Source organism: Malus sylvestris, chromosome 5 (genome assembly GCF_916048215.2).
Source record: "Malus sylvestris chromosome 5, drMalSylv7.2, whole genome shotgun sequence".
In the NCBI taxonomy this organism is placed as follows: domain Eukaryota; kingdom Viridiplantae; phylum Streptophyta; class Magnoliopsida; order Rosales; family Rosaceae; genus Malus; species Malus sylvestris.
Window position 1 is genome coordinate 37,455,524 of NC_062264.1, and position 20,077 is coordinate 37,475,600.

Below are 20,077 nucleotides of genomic sequence, written 5' to 3' on the forward strand. Positions count from 1 at the left end.
ATTACTCACTTCACATAACGTTACGGAAAATGATTTTCACACTTTTTTTTTCTCAGTTTGCTTGCCCGTGTTAATCTTTGAAGTGTTTTGAGATTTTAAAAAAAAAAATTGTATAATTTATGTGGCACTATATTATTGGACTTTTGGGTAATGTATTTTGCCACATCAGCTTACTAACATAAACATTAACGGAAGTCTAACAAAGGACCAAATTGATCGATTTGGTTAATTTCAGAATCCATTTACGATTAAAACCTCTCAACTCCCACTTAGAAAGCCCCACGTGCCATTCACGTGTGACGCAACAGCTTACGACTTCGACCCAACAGCTTACGACTTCGACGCAACAGCTTAAGACTTCAATCTTCAAAGCGTTGATTCATGGCACATTGGCTTATTGGCATATATAAATATATATACGACGCAGACAAAGAGGAAACAATACACCGAGAAGACTTCCAAAATTTGTATTTATAGCCACCGAGCTACATCTCCTTCTCCCAGTCTCTCCCGTCAGATCCCCCCCTTGAAGTTGAAGGTAACTATATACTTTTTTTCATTTATTTAGAGTCGTCGGTTTGATAACCATTTCAGTTTTTATTTTTGAAAACTAAAAACTCGTTTGGTAACTGTTTATGGTCGTTGAAGAAAAAACATTACAATTCTTTTCAGTTGGATTTCATCTGAGTTTTAGTTGCTTGTTTCGTTGATCGATTACTGTAGGTGTTCTTGTGTTTTCTTAAATTGATTCATTTGGTGATTGTGAATTGTTCAGTAACTCTACAGAACTGGAAACCAAATATGAACAGGATTAGTTAGAACTTTTTCAAGAAATATTATTCAGTGGGTTAAGAATTTTACATAGATCGTCCGTTGACTACGAAGAACAAAGAGTGTGGCTTAAGTTTCATAGTCAGACTTTGGAAGGGTAAAAATTTCCTTTGAGTTCTTATCAAGGTTTGACTTTCGAGTTGTAGCTGGATTGAAGACAGTAGGATGATATATATGCTTCAAGTCATATAATTTTAATCAAACGATAGGAAGGGAAACTGATTTCTTCGTGTGTTTGATTCTTCAGACCGGTATCAGATGGCTCAAACTACGGAGATATCACAATCCGGTGCATTTTTGAGAACTGCTTCTGTGTTCCGTAACTTCATTTCACGGGACCCAAATTCGCAGTTTCTGGCAGAACCTGGGAGATATCATCTGTATATCTCGTATGGTTGCCCTTGGGCTTCTAGGTGCCTCGCATACTTGAAAATCAAGGGACTTGAGAAAGCCATCAGCTTTACGGTATAGCACTTTATATTAGATTATTACTTATTAGATTTTCATTGTATGAGACAAATTAATCTTGTATATCTGCTTGTTTTGCCCAGTCAGTCAGACCAACATGGGGAAGAACAAAAGAAACCGATGAGCATATGGGGTGGGTGTTTCCTGCTTCAGATACCGAGGTAGTTGGAGCTGAACCGGACCCTTTGAACGGGGCAAAAAGTATTAGAGAACTTTACGAACTTGCAAGCTCACAGTATACCGGAAAGTACACAGTTCCAGTATGTTCACTCATATTATGTGGCCTTTTCAATTTTTTTTTTCCCCTTCGCTGTTGTTATTCTGGTTGTTCCTCTCTTAGATTTTTGACTTTTTCTGTAACTAAGTGATCGATCTTTTTACTTTTGTAGGTTCTATGGGATAAAAAACTTAAAACAATTGTCAACAACGAGAGTGCAGAGATTATTCGTATGTTTAATACTGAATTCAATGACACAGCTGAAAACGCATCTTTGGACTTGTATCCTTCTCACTTGCAATCTCAAATCGATCAGACGAATGAATGGATATATGACAAGATAAATAACGGTGTCTATAAATGTGGGTTTGCGAGGAAACAGGAGGCTTATGACGAGGTATATTTTGCAAGCTGTAATTACGAATGTGCAGGTTCTGATGTTTACATTCTCTTTAAGGACTATTTGTGCCATCTCAAATTCATTGGTTTATCTTTCTCTTCCCAGGCTGTGAAAGAATTGTTCGAAGCTTTGGATAAATGCGAGGAGATACTTAGCAAGCAACGATACTTGTGTGGGAACACATTGTCTGAAGCAGATATTCGGTTGTTTGTCACTCTTATAAGATTCGACGAGGTACTGATACTTGTTTCCTCAATCAGGATTTTATATTGTCAGAAAATTCTGCCAATTTCTTCTGCACCCACGTCGTTACATTGTCTTTAACGATACAATTTTTCCCATTGATGGCAGGCTTACGCAGTCAACTTCAAGTGCAACAAGAAACTGCTACGAGAATACCCGAATTTGTTTAACTACACGAAAGATATCTTCCAAGTTCCTGGAGTGAGCAGCTCTGTCAACATGGATCACATAAAGCGAGGTTATTACACCATGGCGGCTATCAATCCCTCCGGAATAATTCCTATTGGCTCAAATATCGATTACTCTTCTCCTCATGACAGAGACAGGTTTTCTACATAGTTTGTGTACACTGCAGCTTGCAGACCAATAAACTACATATCGTTTGTGTGTTGAGGTTGTGCGCTTTTGTTCTATTTGTAACGTGTGCTTTTGTACTTTTGAATCTTGCATCTTAACTTTTGTCAATAGGAATTGAGCTCTATCTAGTTATATATCGTGCATTTCTCTCGGTCTAAATACAAGTTACTAAATACTATTAATTATGCGCTCATCATATTCACGTTTTTTAAGGAATTTGTCATACGCTTAAATATGATGGATTAGGGCTTCTAACATTCAACATAAGTTATAACTAGCACATGATCATTTGGTCCAACGGCACTTAGTCCCTTACTTTGTTGAATGAGGTCTTGAATTCAATCTTATGAATGATAGTTGTATATAAGAAGAATGACTTAACCCAATACAAGTAACTCAAAACTGAAATTTCAGAAGAGGCAAAAAGTGTTCCAACTGTTACTAGAGTTGAACAAGAATATGATCCACAACTACAGTTACTTTCTGGTAAACTGTTAATCAACCCCCGCATGATTCACCTAAACAAGAAATATAATGTTCTGTTAACCCTAATTTAACAAAATTGTTGGAGATGCTCTACGTTTTCAGCATAAGATCGCATGATGCAGAGCAACTTTCATGTCAAGGGTTTACAATCGTCATAGCATCTTGTACTAACAATACAATGATATGTGAAAATACGTTTAAACATAACATTATATCATTGATACTAAACATCATAGTATCATGATAGTCCTTCGCCACATAATTAATTTGGAACCACCCCTCCTCCCCCCGGCTAAACCAGTCAATGGTTTTGATAACAAATAGCATCATCATGATGAATCATCCATTTGTTTGATGCAAATTGAAACTAATTCTACAAAAATAGTCGAGCACGAGTTGGATTGATGGCATGTATGCCATTTTGTTATAAAAATACAAACTGATTATACTAAAACTATACAAATTGGTTTAGTAAACAAAATATACAACCGATTCTACATATACTGGAAATTAATTCTGCACAAACGGTTGAATAGGGGTTGGACTGATGGCATGTGTTTTGCTGAAAGTCTACAAAATGATTTTAGTAAAACTTTACAAACTAGTACTACTAAAAATTATACAAAACTAATTTTACATCTAGTTTCGAAACTAATTTTGCAAAAATGTCGAGAAGGGGTTGAGCTGATAACACACATCAATTTCATTAGGTTGTGGTATTAAATATCGATGATATCGGAAATATCGGTAGTCCAAAAACACGGAAATTTCGATGGAAATATCGGGATATTATCGATATCGATAAAAATTGAATAAAAACCACCGAAATTGTAAGAAAAACTTGGAAATTTTTATTGAAACTTTGCAGGATGTTTATTTAATAAATTATCTATTAGTTTATCACAAAAAATTGGAAGGAAATGCATTGCATGTTAGATATAACTGATTTAAGTTGATTATATAGTGAGCTGGCAAATATTGTGAGTGTAGAAAATATGTAGTAATTAATAAAAGAAGTTTAAACATACCATAATCATTTATATATAATGAATTAGTACAATATTTTACACTTTATACATTGCATGGTAAGATACATGAGTGACTTAGCAAGGTCTAAAATATCGATGATATCGGAAATATCGGTAGTCCAAAAAAACATCGGTAGTCTAAAAACATGGAAATTTTGATGAAAATATCGGGATATTATGGATATTTTAGACCATGGTTGTGTGTGGGTTGGGCTATATTAACAAGTATAAATGTTAGGGGTATAATTGGTATTATAAAAAAAAACTGATTCTATGGTTATGGACTGGGCATTAGTAGTTCTTGTATTTTTCTCTCTCATTGTAATGTTTAAAAATTAGTAAAGTTCATTGAAATATAATATTTATTTTTGTCTTTATATGTAAAACATCCTTCAAAAATAAATGAGTTTTTATTATAAAAAAAAAAAAAAAAAAGCTCTACCGGCCATTTTCTGAATAACCCTTTCTAATGATTCTCTCAACTCCCACTTAGAAAGCCCCAAGTGCCGTTCACGTGTGACTCAAGCCACCCAATCACGAGAAATTTTTAGTTGTGACGGGAACACAAGTGGTACATCATGTGTTTTTATATGAGTGATGTGAAATTTTATTTTTTAAGTTATTAACTTTTTAGCACACATATCTCACTATTTGTAAATGACACGTGATGTACCACACCATGTACCGATCACACTGAAAAATCTCTTTCCCAACCACCTCACGGCTTCAAAGTTCAAAGTTCAAAACTTCAAAGCATTGACAAACAAGAAACAATTAAACAAGAAGACTGCCAAAATTTGTATTATACCCACCGGGTCAGACCTGAACAACATCTCCCTCTCCCAGTCTCTCCCCTCAGATCCTCCCCTTGAAGGTAGCTAAAAATCTTTTTCGATTACTAAGGTCGTTGGTTTGATAATCATTTCAGTTGTTAATATTTTGTTTCATTTTTTGAAAATTAATAGCTTGTTTAGTAATTATTTATGAACTTTGAAGCAAAAACTAAAGGGTACAATCCTTTTCCGTTGGAATTCTTTTATCTATGTTTTAATTCTTTCGATGATCGAATACTTGTACGTAGGTGTTCTTTTGTTTTTCTTAAACTGATTCATTTGGTGATTGCGAATTGTTCAATACCTGTACAGAATTGGAAACCAAGTATGAATAGGGTTAGTTAGAACTTTTTCAAGAAAAATTATTCAGTGGGTTAAGAATTGTTACACAGATCATCCGTTGACTTCGAAGAACAAAGAGTGTGGCTTAAGTTTCATTTAACCGTTCATTAGTCAGACTTTGGAAAGGTAAATATTTCCTTTTAGTTTGACTTTCGAGTTATAGGCTTATAGCTGGATTGAAGACAGTAGGATGATATATATAGGCTTATAGCTGGATTGAAGACAGTAGGATGATATATATATATATGCTTGAAGTCATATAATTTTATTAAAACGATTGGAAGGGAAACTGATTTCTTCATGTGTTTGATTCTTCAGACAGCTATCAGATGGCTCAAACTACGGACATATCAAAATCCGGTGCATTTTTGAGAACTGCTTCCGTATTCCATAACTTCATTTCACGGGACCCGAATTCGCAGTTTCCGGCAGAACCTGGGAGATATCATCTGTATATATCATATGGTTGCCCTTGGGCTTCTAGGTGCCTTGCATACTTGAAAATCAAAGGACTTGAGAAAGCCATCAGCTTTACGGTATAGCACTTTATCTTAGATTATTACTTTAGATTTTCATTGCAAAAGACAAATTAATCTTGTGTTTGTATATATGCTTGTTTTGCTCAGTCAGTCAAACCAACATGGGGAAGAACAAAAGAAACCGATGAGCATATGGGGTGGCTTTTTCCTGCTTCAGATGCCGAGGTAGCTGGAGCTGAACCTGACCCTTTGAATGGAGCAAAAACTATTAGAGAACTTTACGAACTTGCAAGCACACAGTATTCCGGAAAGTACACAGTTCCAGTATGTTCAATCATATTAAGTGGCCTTTTCATTTTTTTTCTCCTTTCGCTGTTGTTATTCTGGCTATTGCTCTCTCGTTATTTTTGATTTTCTGGAACTAAGTGATCCATCTTATTACTTTTATAGGTTCTATGGGATAAAAAACTTAAAACAATTGTCAACAACGAGAGTGCGGAGATTATTCGTATGTTTAATACTGAATTCAACGACATGGCTGAAAACGCATCTATGGACTTATATCCTCCTCACTTGCAATCTCAAATTGATCAGACAAATGAATGGATATATGACAAGATAAATAACGGTGTCTATAAATGTGGGTTTGCGAGGAATCAGGAGCCTTATGAAGAGGTATATTTTGCAAGTTGTAATTACGACTGTGCAGGTTCTGGTGTTTACATTATCTTTAAGGACTATTTGTGCCATCTCAAATTCATTGGTTAATCTTTCTCTTCTCAGGCTGTGAAAGAATTGTTCGAAGCTTTGGATAAATGCGAGGAGATACTTAGCAAGCAACGATACTTGTGTGGGAACACATTGTCTGAAGCAGATATTCGGTTGTTTGTCACTCTTATAAGATTCGACGAGGTACTTATACTTGTTTTGTCAGAAAATTCTGCCAATTTCTTCTGCACCCACGTCGTTACATTGTCTTTAACGATACAATTTTTCCCATTGATGGCAGGCTTACGCAGTCAACTTCAAGTGCAACAAGAAACTACTAAGAGAATACCCGAATTTGTTTAACTACACGAAAGATATCTTCCAAGTTCCTGGAGTGAGCAGCTCAGTCAACATGGAGCACATAAGGCGAGGCTATTATGGCCTTCTGGCTGTCAATCCATCCGGAATAGTTCCTATCGGCCCAAATATCGACTACTCTTCTCCTCATGACAGAGACAGGTTTTCTACATAGTTTGTGTACACTGCACCTTGGAGACCAAACTACATATCGCTTGTGTGTTGAGGTTGTGTGCTTTTGTTCTATTTGTAACGTGTGTTTTTGTACTTTTGAATCTTGCGTCTTAATTAACTTCTAGTCAATAAGAAATGAGCTCTATCTAGTTATAACTTATACATCATGCATTTCTCTCCCTCAAAATACATGTTACTAAATCCTGTTAACAATGCGATATTTATATTCACGTTTTTGAAGTAGTTTATCATACACTTAAATATGATGGATTAGGGTTTCTGATGTTCAACATAAGTTGCAATTAAGGCTAAAGTAGCACATGATCATTGATTCAGCGACATTCAGTCCTTACTTTGTTGAATGAGGTGTTGAATTTAGATCTTATGAAAGACTGTTGTAGGTAAAAAGAATGACTTAACTCAATACATGTAACTCAAAATTAAAATTTCATAAGAGTCAAAAAGTGTTCCAACTGTTACTAGAGTTGAACGAGAATATGATCCACATCCACAGTTACTCTCTGGTAAACTGTTAATTAACCCCGACATGATTCACCTAAACAAGAATATAATGTTATGTGTTAACCCTAGTTGAACAAAATTGTTGGAGATGCTCTAAGTTTTCTACATAAGATCGCATGAGGGAGAGCAACTTTCGTGTCAACAAGTATCATCGTCATGATGAATCGTCCATTTGTTTGCAGCACATTAATGGCTAAGAGATTTCCAAAATGAGTGATTTTTTGCATATGTGATACTTAAATGATGATAAAAGAATTTCAAAACCGAAACCGTTTCAAAACCGCAAAATCGAATCATTCTGTGCGGTCCGATTTAGTTCATGTTTCGATTTTGGTTTTTAGTTCCAATTGCCCACCCCTAATTATCGCAATCTTAAATCGAAGCTCCCTCCTCCTTCTTCCTTCATTTGTAATACGCTGATCAGAGAAGGTATTGTAATCTCTCTCTCTCTCATCATTTGTAATACGCAAAGAGATAAATTGTCATCTCTCTCCCCTCTCTCTCTCTAGCCCTCTCTCCAAAATCAATTCAATGTTGTAAAATCTCCTTTTGATTTTAGTTTTATGTTGAATTTTACTTTTCGAAGAGCCTCTATCACTCTCTCAACAAAGTCCCACAGGCAAGTAGTCACTCTTCTGCTCATGTTTTTTATTTGATTTCTCTGATTTTTATGCATCTTCATTTCCGAAAATTAAAGCATACGAGTTCGACTGAGAAACCCATTTGTTATATTATATACATTCTAGACATCTAGAAAAAGGGTTTGGTTTGCCTGGGTTTTTATGTTTTTTTTTTTTTTGGTTTGGTTTTGTGATGGAATGGATGAATCAAGATTCTTACAGTTAATTGGAATCAAATTTACGCACCGCTACTTGTGATGGAAATGCCCAAACTCGTTAACCTGTAAAAGAACAAATCGGCGTAAGCAAGCCTAGGATCGCGGAGGGGATGTGTGTCGGTCAAAGCCTGACAGTCAAGTGTGTAAGTAATATTAAGACTCAAGTAGTAGGCAAGAGAATAAGTATGCAGAGATTGTGTTATCACAGATAACTCTAGAAGGTGTATTTATATGACTTCGCCCATTGATTCTAGAACCAATGATGGTGGCACCGTTGACCCATTTAGGGGTGGTTTGGGAGTGAGGTGCTTAAAAAAAAAGCACCCATGAAAAAAAGCTGTGAGGGTTTTAGGTGTTTGGTAAACTGAAAAAAAAGAAGCTTATTTTGGAAGCTGCTGTGAGAATAAGCTGAAATCAAAGGAAAAAGCTGAAGCTGCTATTTGCAGCTTTGGAAAACTGGCTTTTTTTCAAAGCACACGGAGCTACAGTACTCCTTTAATGAAAAGACCCACCATCAAACTACTTTTTTTTCCAAAAGCACTTTTACAAAAAAGTTTACCAAACACTCTGCTGATTTATTTCACAGCCGCTTATTCTCACAACAGCTTTTTTTCAAAGCACAACAATATCAAACCAACCCAGTCAACTCTGCAATGGAGGCTACTGAGTCTATGACTGAACTTCTGAGGTAGGCATAATCCAATATGTCTTACTCCGGCCCTGAAAAATTATGTCCAACACTTACTTTATCAAGTAAAGATTAATAATTTTTTCCAAACTCTCAGAGTGCTTACTTAGGCTTTCCTCCAAGTGTTTCCAAAAGAGGATACGTGCTATGGAGTTTCTTGCCATGATACTGAGGAGGGGTGGTGATGAAAATTATGGAACTTACAAGATAGATGTATAGTGAAGAACAGTTCTTCACTATGAAATTTGTTTGGAACATAAACTGTAAAAAAGATGATATGTGTGATGTATTATGTACACGTTGCCTACTGTGAGGAGGAAGACAGATTAGTCAGAAAATATGCACCATGAGTAGTGAAAAGGAGAGGAATGGAGGTCTCTCTATATATAATACATAAAGCTTTAGCTCCACACATAAACTCACTCTCACTTAATTCCTTCATGTGACTAGATAATCACTTTCCGGATTGAGCATGGAAGATAATATTTTGTAGGTCACCAGGTCTCTATTAAAATTGTATTTAATTATTAGAATCACTATTCAGACAACTTATAGCAATTGTATTGATCTCAATTTTTTATTTTTGTCTTTTTGAATAAGTGGTGTTCAATTTTTTAATTTTTGCTATTGAAATGATATTATGCATTGTTATATCTGTTTAGTTCATTATTTCTATAGTTATAGATAGTGTTACTGTGCATTTATTTTGCTTGGTTGGGATATAAGTTTAGTTGAAATAGTATTGATTTTTATTATTTTTTTCAATTTAATGATCTTTTGTTTTTCCTCAATATAGACAACATTAACTTGGTCAAATTGCCTCAGCTGCTCTCAATGTTCCTTTTTTTGTGTGTTTAGCGCAGTTCATTTATGAATCTACCCCTAGTATGCATGTGTTGGCAATCGTGGAAGGCAGCTGAATTGTCTCACTTTCAACTTCTCTGCTTCCATTCCTTTCCTTCTTTATTCTTCCGATTCTCTCTCTCTGCGCGACTTAGTTTGGCTTTTTCGTTGAATTTGGGCACGACGTAGCTCAAGATCACCACTACAAAGTAGTTTCTTTCCATCTTCAACTCGACCTCTTCCTGGTCGCAGCTGCACCAAAAGCTGGACATCCAGCCGCGTCGCCCCTCTCCATCCGACTTCCCCCTGTTCTCTCGCTCAGTGGGTATGACGATACAGTAGGTATGGAAAAAAGTTTGGCACTTAATTGTCCTACTTAAAACTCACATTCACACAGAGCTGAACTGCCTTGAGACCTAAAGCCTCTGGGCAGAAAATTTGTTTTGACAAGTTCCTTTTTTTTCTGTGTTCTCTCAACGCCTATTTTTGAAAAGTTGATTGGCAAACCAACCTATTGTATAAAGGTTGCTAGAATATTTTGAATAATAAGTTCATAATGTAGATGGAAAAATTTGGATGATATTTTAACCTGGCTATTTGCATTATTTTGGTTGCAGCATACCAAGAATCCTTTTTTTTTTTTAATTTTTTTATCAAATGGTATGTGTGTCCAAATGCATTTAAGATTTTCTACATTTACTCAGACATTTATATTTTCTGATCTCCAAATACACTTTGGATGGACTTTAGACTTTTGATATGGATGCAAATGGAATTTTATATACTTCACACGTTTAATACAGTTTTAAAACCCAAGGCATCACGCGAGTTCAATTACTAATTATAATACTAATAGGTAAATTAGTGTATCAAAAGAATTTACATATAGGTAAATCAGTTAAATGTTTTATATTGGTAGGTAATTAATATTTTTGGAGGTTTGCAAATGGAAATTAGACAACTATAAACAAAATATTCTTTATCAACCAAAAAAGAGCAAAAATACTATTTAATGTTCTATCACACAAAAAGTAAAAACCAAAAATTTATGGCTGGTAATGTAATTTCACAAAACCAAATTTTGTTTTTTTTATTAGCTTTTTAGCGAAAATGGTCTCTGAGATTGCATAACATATCACTTTGGTCTCAGAGATTGAAAATCAATAGAAATAGTCCCTGACCATCCATTATTTTGGTCATTCCGTTAAAAACTCTGTTAAGTGTCCCAAAGCTCTTGGCCGAATGTTTGGGCAATTTTCAAAGCTTCGTACAATCATTTTTTTAACCAAATTCGACCCATAATATATCAAAATGAAGATAGGAACGTGTAAAACAAGATTATATCATTTGAAAGCCCAATGGTTGCTGGACATGGCCGGAAAATAGCCTGAAAGGTGACTGGTCCGTGAGAAAACTGGAAAACTCTACAGAAACTGGGTGGACTTTAAACATTCATAACTTCTTCAATGCTCAACGAAATTGAGTGATTCAAAAACAAAAATCATACTTCTCGACAAGATAAAGAGAATGGTACCTTTTTCGATGGCTAAATCGACAAGATAAAGAGAATGGTACCTTTTTCGAAAGTGGTTATCTTGGTCTCGAGTTAGCCACTTTCGAGTAGTTTTTCAGTCAAACCACGGAAAAGTAGTTATCGAGATAGATATCATTCTCTTCGTCTCGTTGAGAAGTATGATTTTTATTTTTGAATCACTCAATTTCGTGAGTATTGAAAAAGTTATGAGCGTTTAAAGTTTATCCAGTTTCTGGTGAGTTCTAGTTTTCCCGTGGACCAGTCACCTTTCAATATATCTTCCGGCCATCTCCGACAACCATTGGGCTTCAAAATGGTATAATCTTGTTCAACACTTTCCTATCTTCATTTTGATATATAATGAGTCAAATTTGGTTAAAAAACGATTGAGTTACGAAGTTTTGAAAATTGCCTAAACTTCCGGTCAAGATCTCTGGGACAATTAACGGAGTTTTTAAAGGAATGACCAAAATAATGGATGGTGGATAATCTCAGAGACCATTTCTATTAATTTTCAATCTCAGGGACCAAAGTGATGTGTTATGCAAATTTCAAGGACCATTTTGGCTAAAAAGACTTTTTGATTTAAACCTGCATACATGTAATACTAGCATATATCTAATACTAAAAAATAAAACAAAAAATAAAAGACAAAGACTTCTTTCCCCACTCCCACTCCCTTTCTCCATCCCTTTTTTATTTATTAAACAAACGATATTATTTACACTAAGAGGGATGAGAGTGAGCTTAGCCTTAATGTGGTTTAAATTTGTTTTTGACGAGAACCAAACATAAGACCTCTCACTTACAAGTGAAGAGGAATACCATTAAACTGTAGTATTAAGTGGCTCCTATTTTAAAAACAAAAGTAAAAAATGTTCACACACACAAAGTGGGTAGGCATATGGTAGTATGAGTTATAATAGGGCTTTTAGTTCTCATAATTAGAGCGGGTAACTAGAATATTTGACATAATTAGGATATTGTGGTATAAGTTAAAGATATTTTGCTATAATAATAAGTCAGTTATTTGTTTATATGGCAACCTAATTAAATTTCAAATTTTATTTGGATGTTTAAAAATAGAAGAGTTTTTATTTAAATAAAAAAAAAGACAAAAAGAAAAGAGCTTTACGAGCTTATACTTAAAAAGTAATGGACTAAATTTGTAGATAATTCACAAACTAAATTATGTGTCGCCAATAACAAATAAACATGTTTGTCAACGTTTAAGTAATAATTCAATCATCAACTTCCATGTCATTTTATTTACAAAATTTTGTATACATATTTAGTTTCTGTACCATTACTCATTTCTAAGTAACTTCTTCTAATGGTTCTCTCAACTCCCACTTAGAAAGCCCCACGTGCCATTCATGTGTTGAGTCTCAACTACCTCAGACTACCAAAATTTGTATTATAGCCACCGGGTCTGACCTGAACAACATCTTCTCCCAGACTCTCCCCTCAGATCTTCCTCTTGAAGGTAACTAAAATCTTTTTTCATTTATATAGGGTTAGCCCGTTTGATAATCATTTCAGTTTTCATATTTTGAGAAGTGAAAACTCATTTGGTAACTGTTTATCGTCGTTGAAGCAAAACCAGTACAATTCTTTTTGGTTGGATTTCATCTGAGTTTTAATTGATTGTTTCATTGATCGATTACTGTAGGTGTTCTTGTATTTTTCTTAAATTTATTCATTTGGTGATTGTGAATTGTTCAATACCTGTACAGAACTGGAAACCAAATATCGAAATATGAATAGGGTTAGCTAGAACTTTTTCAAGAATGATTATTCAGTGGGTTAAGTATTGTTACGTAGATTATCGGTTGATTACGAAGAACAAAAAGTGTGCCTTAAGTTTCATCCAACTGTCCATTAGTCAGACTTAGAAGGGTAAAAATTTCCTTTCGGTTCTTATCAAGGTTTGACAATTTCGAGTTGTAGCTGGATGAAGACAGTAGTACGATGATATATATATGCTCGAAGTCATATAATTTTAATCAAACGATAGGAAGGGAAACTGATTTCTTCGTGTGTTTGATTCTTCAGATTGCTATCCAATGGCTCAACCTATGGAGATATCACAATCCGGTGCATTTGTGAGAGCTCCTTCTGTTTTTCGTAACTTTATTTCACGGGACCCAAATTCGCAGTTTCCGGCAGAACCTGGGAGATATCATCTGTATATATCATATCTTTGCCCTTGGGCTTGTAGGTGCCTGGCATACTTGAAACTCAAGGGACTTGAGAAAGCCATCAGCTTTACGGTAGAGCACTTTATATTAGATTATTACTTGTTAGGTTTTCATTGCAAGATACAAGTTAATATTGTATATCTGCTTGTTTTGCTCAGTCGGTCAAACCGAAATGGGAAAGAACAAAAGAAAGTGATGAGCATATGGGGTGGGTTTTTCCTGCTTCAGATACCGAGGTAGCTGGAGCTGAACCTGACCCTTTGAACGGAGCAAAAACTATTAGAGAACTTTACGATCTTGCAAGCACTCATTATACCGGAAAGTACACAGTTCCAGTATGTTCACTCATATAAGTGGTCTTTTCATTTTTCTTTCCTTTCGCTTTTGTTAATCTGGTTATTGCTCTCTTCCGGAACTAAGTGATTGATCTTTTCACTTTTGTAGGTTCTATGGGATAAAAAACTTAAAACAATTGTCAACAACGAGAGTTCGGAGATTATTCGTATGTTTAATACCGAATTCAACGACATAGCTGAAAACGCATCTTTGGACTTGTATCCGCCTCACTTGCAATCTCAGATTGATCAGACGAATGAATGGATATATAACATGATAAATAACGGTGTCTATAAATGTGGGTTTGCGAGGAAGCAGGAGCCTTATGACGAGGTATGTTTTGCAAGCTGTAATTAGTTTCGACTGTGTAGGTTCTGGTGTTTACATTCTCTTTAAGGACTATTTGTAATTAGTTTCACTGGTTAATCTCTCTCTTCTCAGGCTGTGAAAGAATTGTTCGAAGCTTTGGATAAATGCGAGGAGATACTTAGCAAGCAACGCTACCTGTGTGGGAACACAATGTCTGAAGCAGATATTCGGTTGTTTGTCACTCTTATAAGATTCGACGAGGTACTGATACTTGTTTCCTCACTCAAGATTTTATATTGTCAGAAAATTCTGCCAGTTTCTTCTGCACCGACGTTGTTACGTTGTCTTTAACGATTCAATTTTTTCCCATTGATGGCAGGCTTACGCAGTCAACTTCAAGTGCAACAAGAAACTGCTACGAGAATACCCGAATTTGTTTAACTACACGAAAGATATCTTCCAAGTTCCTGGAGTGAGCAGCACAGTCAACATAGATCACATAAAGCGAGGCTATTACAACATTGCGGCTATCAATCCATTCGGAATAATTCCTGTCGGCCCACATATCGACTACTCTTCTCCTCATGACAGAGACAGGTTTTCTACATAGTTTGTGTACACTGCAGCTTGCAGATCAAACTACATATGATATGTAACATATCGTTTGTGTGTTGAGGTTGTGCGTTTTTTTTTTTCCATTTGTAACTCGTGCTTTTGTATTTTTGAACCTTGCATCTTAACTTTTGTCAATAAGAGTTGAGCTTTATCTAGTTATAAATCATGCTTTTCTCACACTCGAAATACACGTTGCTGACTACCGTTAACTATGAGCTCTTCATATCCGTGTTTTTGAACTAGTTTGTCATACACTTAAATATGATGGATTAGGGTTTCTAATGTTCAACATAAGTTGTAATTAAGACTAAAGTTGCACATGATTGTTTGGTTCAGTGGCACTCAATACAAGTAAATAAGAAGAACGACTTGACTCAATACAAGTAACTCAAAAATGAAATTTCGTAAGAGGCAAAAGGTGTTCCAGCTGTTACTAGAGTTGAACAAGAAATATGATCCACAGCCACAGTTTCTTTCTAAGAAACTGTTAATGAACCCCACTGATCCACCTAAACAAGAATATAATGTCATGTGTTAACAAATTGTTGGGGATGCTCTAAGTTTTCTACATAAGATTGCATGATGAGGCGCAACTTTCATGTCAAAGGTTTACGATCACAATAGCACCATGTACTCACGATACAATAGCATCTTGTACTCACAGGATTTGACCGGTCAAACTCAGAGCTCACCAGGAACATCACCTTTACTTCTCTCTGTCTCTGATCCCAATTCTTGATAAAATTTTAGTCATCCATACATATCAAAGCAACCAATTGTTTTGATAATAAGTAGTATCATCGTGAAAAACCGTTTATTTGTTTATGTATATAAAGGATTAAAAGATCTCCAAAATGATGATTTTTTTGTATATGCAATTTTTAAATGATAGTAATAAAAGTATAGGACTCTGGATATGTTAATAATAAGTAAAGAAACAATTACTCCCATAGGGAAGAACACAAGCATGACGTAACTGATGATGATCTTCTCCTGTTTTTAGACTTTTCTTTATCTATTTGTGTTGACCCTAAAAACTACCAAGCCTACGTGGCGCGCAGGCCGAGTAATCTATAAGCTAACTACGTCCTTCGATGAATGCGGGGTGTGCCAACTCGTCAGCCAAGGAGTAAATTTGTTGATGTTGTGTTGGGTGCGTGGCTGACTTCTGCGTCTTGCGATTGCGACCGAGGAAGGAACACGTCTCGGCCTCTTGGGTTCTCGAACCTAAAGACAAGGCTACTATTCTTACGAAGTTCAATATCAAATTCGGCTTTCAATGTGCCGAATGTAATAACTTGTAACACCTCACTTCACCGAGAAGGCTAATGAGATGACCTCGACCAATAAGGATTCGGAAATCCTTCTCGACCGAGACTTGGATAGGTAACCAACTGTCCTCGCCGCAGTGCTGTTGATGCCAATGGAAGATGCTGTGAGATTGGCTGATTCTGCGGTGACAGAGCTATCTATGCCGACTTAAGATATCACCGGTTGCTTTCACAGTGTTGTTGATGCCAACGGAAGATGTGTCAGCGAAAAGAGAAAATAAAAATCTCAAAGTTGTTGAGAGAGTTTGCGCAGGGCAGTTGTGTGTTAAATTGCAGGGGCCTGAAATGTTGCACGGCATCTTGTATTTATAGGGACGAGTTAGCTTGCCACGGCCTGAATGATAAGCAAATGATTTCAATTGCACCTAAAGACTTGTAATGGAATATTCTGAGAAATAAAACGATTAGCACATAAGGACTCTACATACTAATCCTGTTTTATTCCCACTTCAACTTAACTTTATCCCATCACTGAATTTGTTGGATAGTCACACACGGCTCTTTTCACATCCAAAACAATCACCTTGTTTTTCTCAATGTCTATACGCCCCACACGTTGCAGACACCTATCCAACTTACTACTGGAACTTATCCCACCTGCAAGTCACCTATGCATGCATAAAGACCATGCACCTAACAACTCTAATCAAACCCCATGTTGATATATCCAGCCGCAACCATGCATGAAGGCCATATGACAAGATGGAATCCTACTACAATTTTGTTGGATAAAAATCTATTTGTTGATGTACTTAAATTCCCAGATAACTATTCTGATTGATAATATCTAGATATCGTTAATCAGAATAATTATCGTAGAAATAAAAACATCTTTATCCTAGGAACGATCCAAATATTTTGTCCATCCAACGCCGAACTGATTTTGTAAAATTGGGTCCAAACAATTTGTTAATTACTTCATTGTTACCACTCAGATACCGACCTAGTTGGATCTGAACCTGATCCTTTGAATGGAGCAAGCTGGAGTTGAACCTCACCCTTCAAACGGTTCATGGTCAATGGTGGAGCCGCTCCTATTCAATTTGAACTCGAGTCCGTCCAGTCTAATCCGGCCTGGTCCGATTCAGTTCGACCATTTTTTCGCGTGATTCACCTTGTCCGACCTGGTTAGACAGATCTGATTCGGCCCGGTCCGACCCGATTCCAAGGTCGGACTCGGCTCTGTCTGACTTGGTTCTACCGATCTGACTCGACTCAACCGGTCTCACTCACTCCGGTTGTTCGGTTGGTTCGGTACATTTAACATGTCTGACTCGGACCGGTCCATCCGATTGGCCCTAACCTAACAGGTTCGACTGTCCAATTAGATCTGGTCCGCCCGGTTTAACCCTAGTCCGATCCTGTTGAGGCGAATTGACCAGTTTCTGCAGATTTTCCCTAAGCTTCGTTGGGCCGTCGTGCATGCTGGTTTGAAGACTAGGCTTTTCTCTCGAGCTCGAGGCTCGAAGCGAGTCCAACGGTGGTGGTCTCGAGCCATCTGTCGTTTGTTCTATCAGTAAATCTCTTTTGTCAAACCACCTGTCATCAAGAGGTGAATTGTATGCCCTTCCATTTTCATAATTTTCCCATCTCTTTATATTTATGTGGTCACGGTTAAGCTACATCAACATTTTATATTAATTTTTTATAAAAATAATAAAATAATAACGTGGCATAATCGTGAGCATGCAAAGAGAAGATTATAGAAATGGGAGGGCAGACCATCCACCTCCCTGTCGTCGTGCGAACTATTAATCAGGATCTTTTGATCAGATGGAGTTCTGAAAGTGCGATCTTGATTCTCAGTAATTCAGTCACACACACAAAAAGAAAAGCTTAATCCAACAAATTACATTTTTTTCCTTTTCTTAATCTGCTTTCTAATTACAAACAAATAATTAATTAACATTTCTTCTATTGATCTGCATTTGAGCTGAGTCGGTGTTGGTGCGACGACAGGCAGACCGAGAGCGACAGCTGAGCCTCCTGGCACTGGCTCCGCTTCAGCCCCGTTCCTCCACTCCCGCACAGGCTCCGAACTGCTTCCCACTCTTCCGGGCACGCCACCGACACCAAGCACTCCGCCAATCCCCGGTTCAGGTGCCGGCACGCCGCCTCCCGACCCCGACCCGGCCCGATCCGCTTGTGACAATCCGTTAGCGCGCGCTGCAACCGATCGCACTCCCTCAATTTCGCCGTCGTTGTCGGTTGCTTCGCTTCTGACATCGTTCGTTATCGTTACATTCGTTTGTCGCTCGTCTTCTCGTATCCCTGCCTCCTGCGTTTTGAGCTGAGCTTACGGTGTGGCAAATCGTGCCACGTCAGCGATTTGAGATGGGAGAATTCGGCCTAGTGGGCCGTTCGTCAATCTCTTCCAAGTTGTAATTGGGCCTATTTGGAAACAGAACCCAAATTACAAACCAAAGCATGTTATATGGATTTTCCCAAAAATAATGCAAAAAAATGGAGATAATTTAGATTTAGGCATGTATGTCTAAGTGATCGAGTATTTATCCTCACATTCACAGTGAAATTTTCATTGTCGTTCCTGAAATCTTAGAACTTTTTACCTATTTTGAATTAAGGAAATAAAAGCTTGTTTGAATTTTTTGTTAGGGATATCGGATATGTGGAAGGTCTTCTCCCAAAATGTCCCATGTAAGTGCCCCCATGACCAAGAGAAGGAAAACGATTACAAATTGTCAGAGCACCTAAACTAATGAAAAATGTTTAAAAACTTTAGGTTTTAACGATAAGGACAAAATAAATGGTAAAATGAATAGTATCATGATTGACTTTTTAGTGTAAAAATGTAATTTTTCGTTAAATTGAAGAGTACCGGGAGTTTTTTTGTTAAAGTTCTCTTTTTTCTATGCTTCTTCAATCCACTCACAGTCTCACAAAGAGCAAATTTGAACTTGCATCCTTCAGGGAAATATATCACCAACAACCCACAACCATTTATCCACTCTTATTTACAATACAACATTCTGAATTACTCTAACGAAAATGAGAATTTAAAAACACTAACCTGAACATCTGCGGATTTTTTCTTCATCTTAGTTTGATGATGAAGGCCACATTTATAAGAAATTGAGTTACTTTTTGAAGGAGATGGGCCTATTAATTATGCAAAAGCAAAAGACAAAAAAGAAAAGAAAATATCATTAGAGCAAAGGACTCTCAAGGACACACTGGATGTGAGTGCTCCTACAATTAGCAAAATCGAAATTCCTTTCTGAAAAAGAAAACAAGATCATTGTGGTGGGCCCATCTTTGTGGACATTAATCAAATAATTGCATTGTAGAAATTTTTCTTCGAGGATGACATCTTATTGGAGTCTTTTGATCCCCCTCTCTCTCCTCTCTCTCTCTCTCATGGTTGGTTGGGATTGAGCGAGCCATGCTGGGCAAGTTCATATCTTTTGCCAAATGTAGACTACAAATAAATACATGACAAAAAAGCTGACATACCCAAAATGCAATCTTCCAACTTCAAAGGGCCACAAGCAAAGGCTAGAAAGTGATTGCAAACTTAGCTTTGCTTTGTGCTATCTCAACCTCATATAATATATAGAGTATATCTACACATATATATACTGCAGAACTAGTATATATACACATATATATACTAATATATGCACATATGTATGTATATGTGTGTGTGTGTGTGTATATATATATATATATATCAAATGGCATATCACTATTAGTCTATCAGATTATCAATTAACTTGGAAGAAGTATTAAGTCAGAGCAGAGTGATTAGTATTATCATTATATTATAATTGAATGATGAATGAAGAAGAGATAAGTTGGTGTGGTGCAGCCGAAAAGTTGAAGATAATGCAGCAAACAAGGCATTTCTGATTTGATGTAGGGAGATAGAGACTTAAGGGTTTGTCTCCAACTCTCTCTCCCTCCCACATGCCCCACA

The 20,077-nt window shown here is 36.5% G+C and overlaps 3 protein-coding genes across 6 annotated transcripts; 2 read left to right on the plus strand and 1 right to left on the minus strand.

The window, feature by feature from the left end:
- The first annotated feature begins 410 nt into the window (after positions 1–410).
- On the plus strand, positions 411–6,939 carry LOC126623369 (uncharacterized). 3 transcript variants are annotated; one of them, XM_050292252.1, is made up of 6 exons: positions 411–538; positions 1,079–1,296; positions 1,383–1,559; positions 1,689–1,913; positions 6,468–6,596; positions 6,694–6,939. In XM_050292252.1, exons 2-6 carry the CDS (start codon positions 1,090–1,092, stop codon positions 6,922–6,924), a joined length of 969 nt encoding a protein of 322 aa, XP_050148209.1. In that variant the 5' UTR covers positions 411–538; positions 1,079–1,089; the 3' UTR covers positions 6,925–6,939. The 3 variants fall into 3 exon arrangements, with proteins under 3 accessions (XP_050148209.1, XP_050148207.1, XP_050148206.1); XM_050292250.1 differs by lacking the exon at positions 6,468–6,596 and adding an exon at positions 2,022–2,150 and having other exon boundaries at positions 413–538; XM_050292249.1 differs by lacking the exons at positions 6,468–6,596; positions 6,694–6,939 and adding exons at positions 2,022–2,150; positions 2,268–2,654 and having other exon boundaries at positions 415–538.
- LOC126623370 (uncharacterized) lies at positions 4,855–14,972 on the plus strand. 2 transcript variants are annotated; one of them, XM_050292254.1, is made up of 6 exons: positions 4,855–4,904; positions 13,404–13,621; positions 13,708–13,884; positions 13,994–14,218; positions 14,327–14,455; positions 14,574–14,972. In XM_050292254.1, exons 2-6 carry the CDS (start codon positions 13,415–13,417, stop codon positions 14,802–14,804), a joined length of 969 nt encoding a protein of 322 aa, XP_050148211.1. In that variant the 5' UTR covers positions 4,855–4,904; positions 13,404–13,414; the 3' UTR covers positions 14,805–14,972. The 2 variants fall into 2 exon arrangements, with proteins under 2 accessions (XP_050148211.1, XP_050148210.1); XM_050292253.1 differs by lacking the exon at positions 4,855–4,904 and adding an exon at positions 12,706–12,834.
- Positions 14,973–17,919: 2,947 nt separating this feature from the next.
- LOC126621281 (uncharacterized) lies at positions 17,920–18,518 on the minus strand. The gene has a single exon (XM_050289682.1). The coding sequence runs from the start codon at positions 18,364–18,366 to the stop codon at positions 18,055–18,057; it is 312 nt and encodes a 103-aa protein (XP_050145639.1). The 5' UTR covers positions 18,367–18,518; the 3' UTR covers positions 17,920–18,054.
- Positions 18,519–20,077: the final 1,559 nt, after the last annotated feature.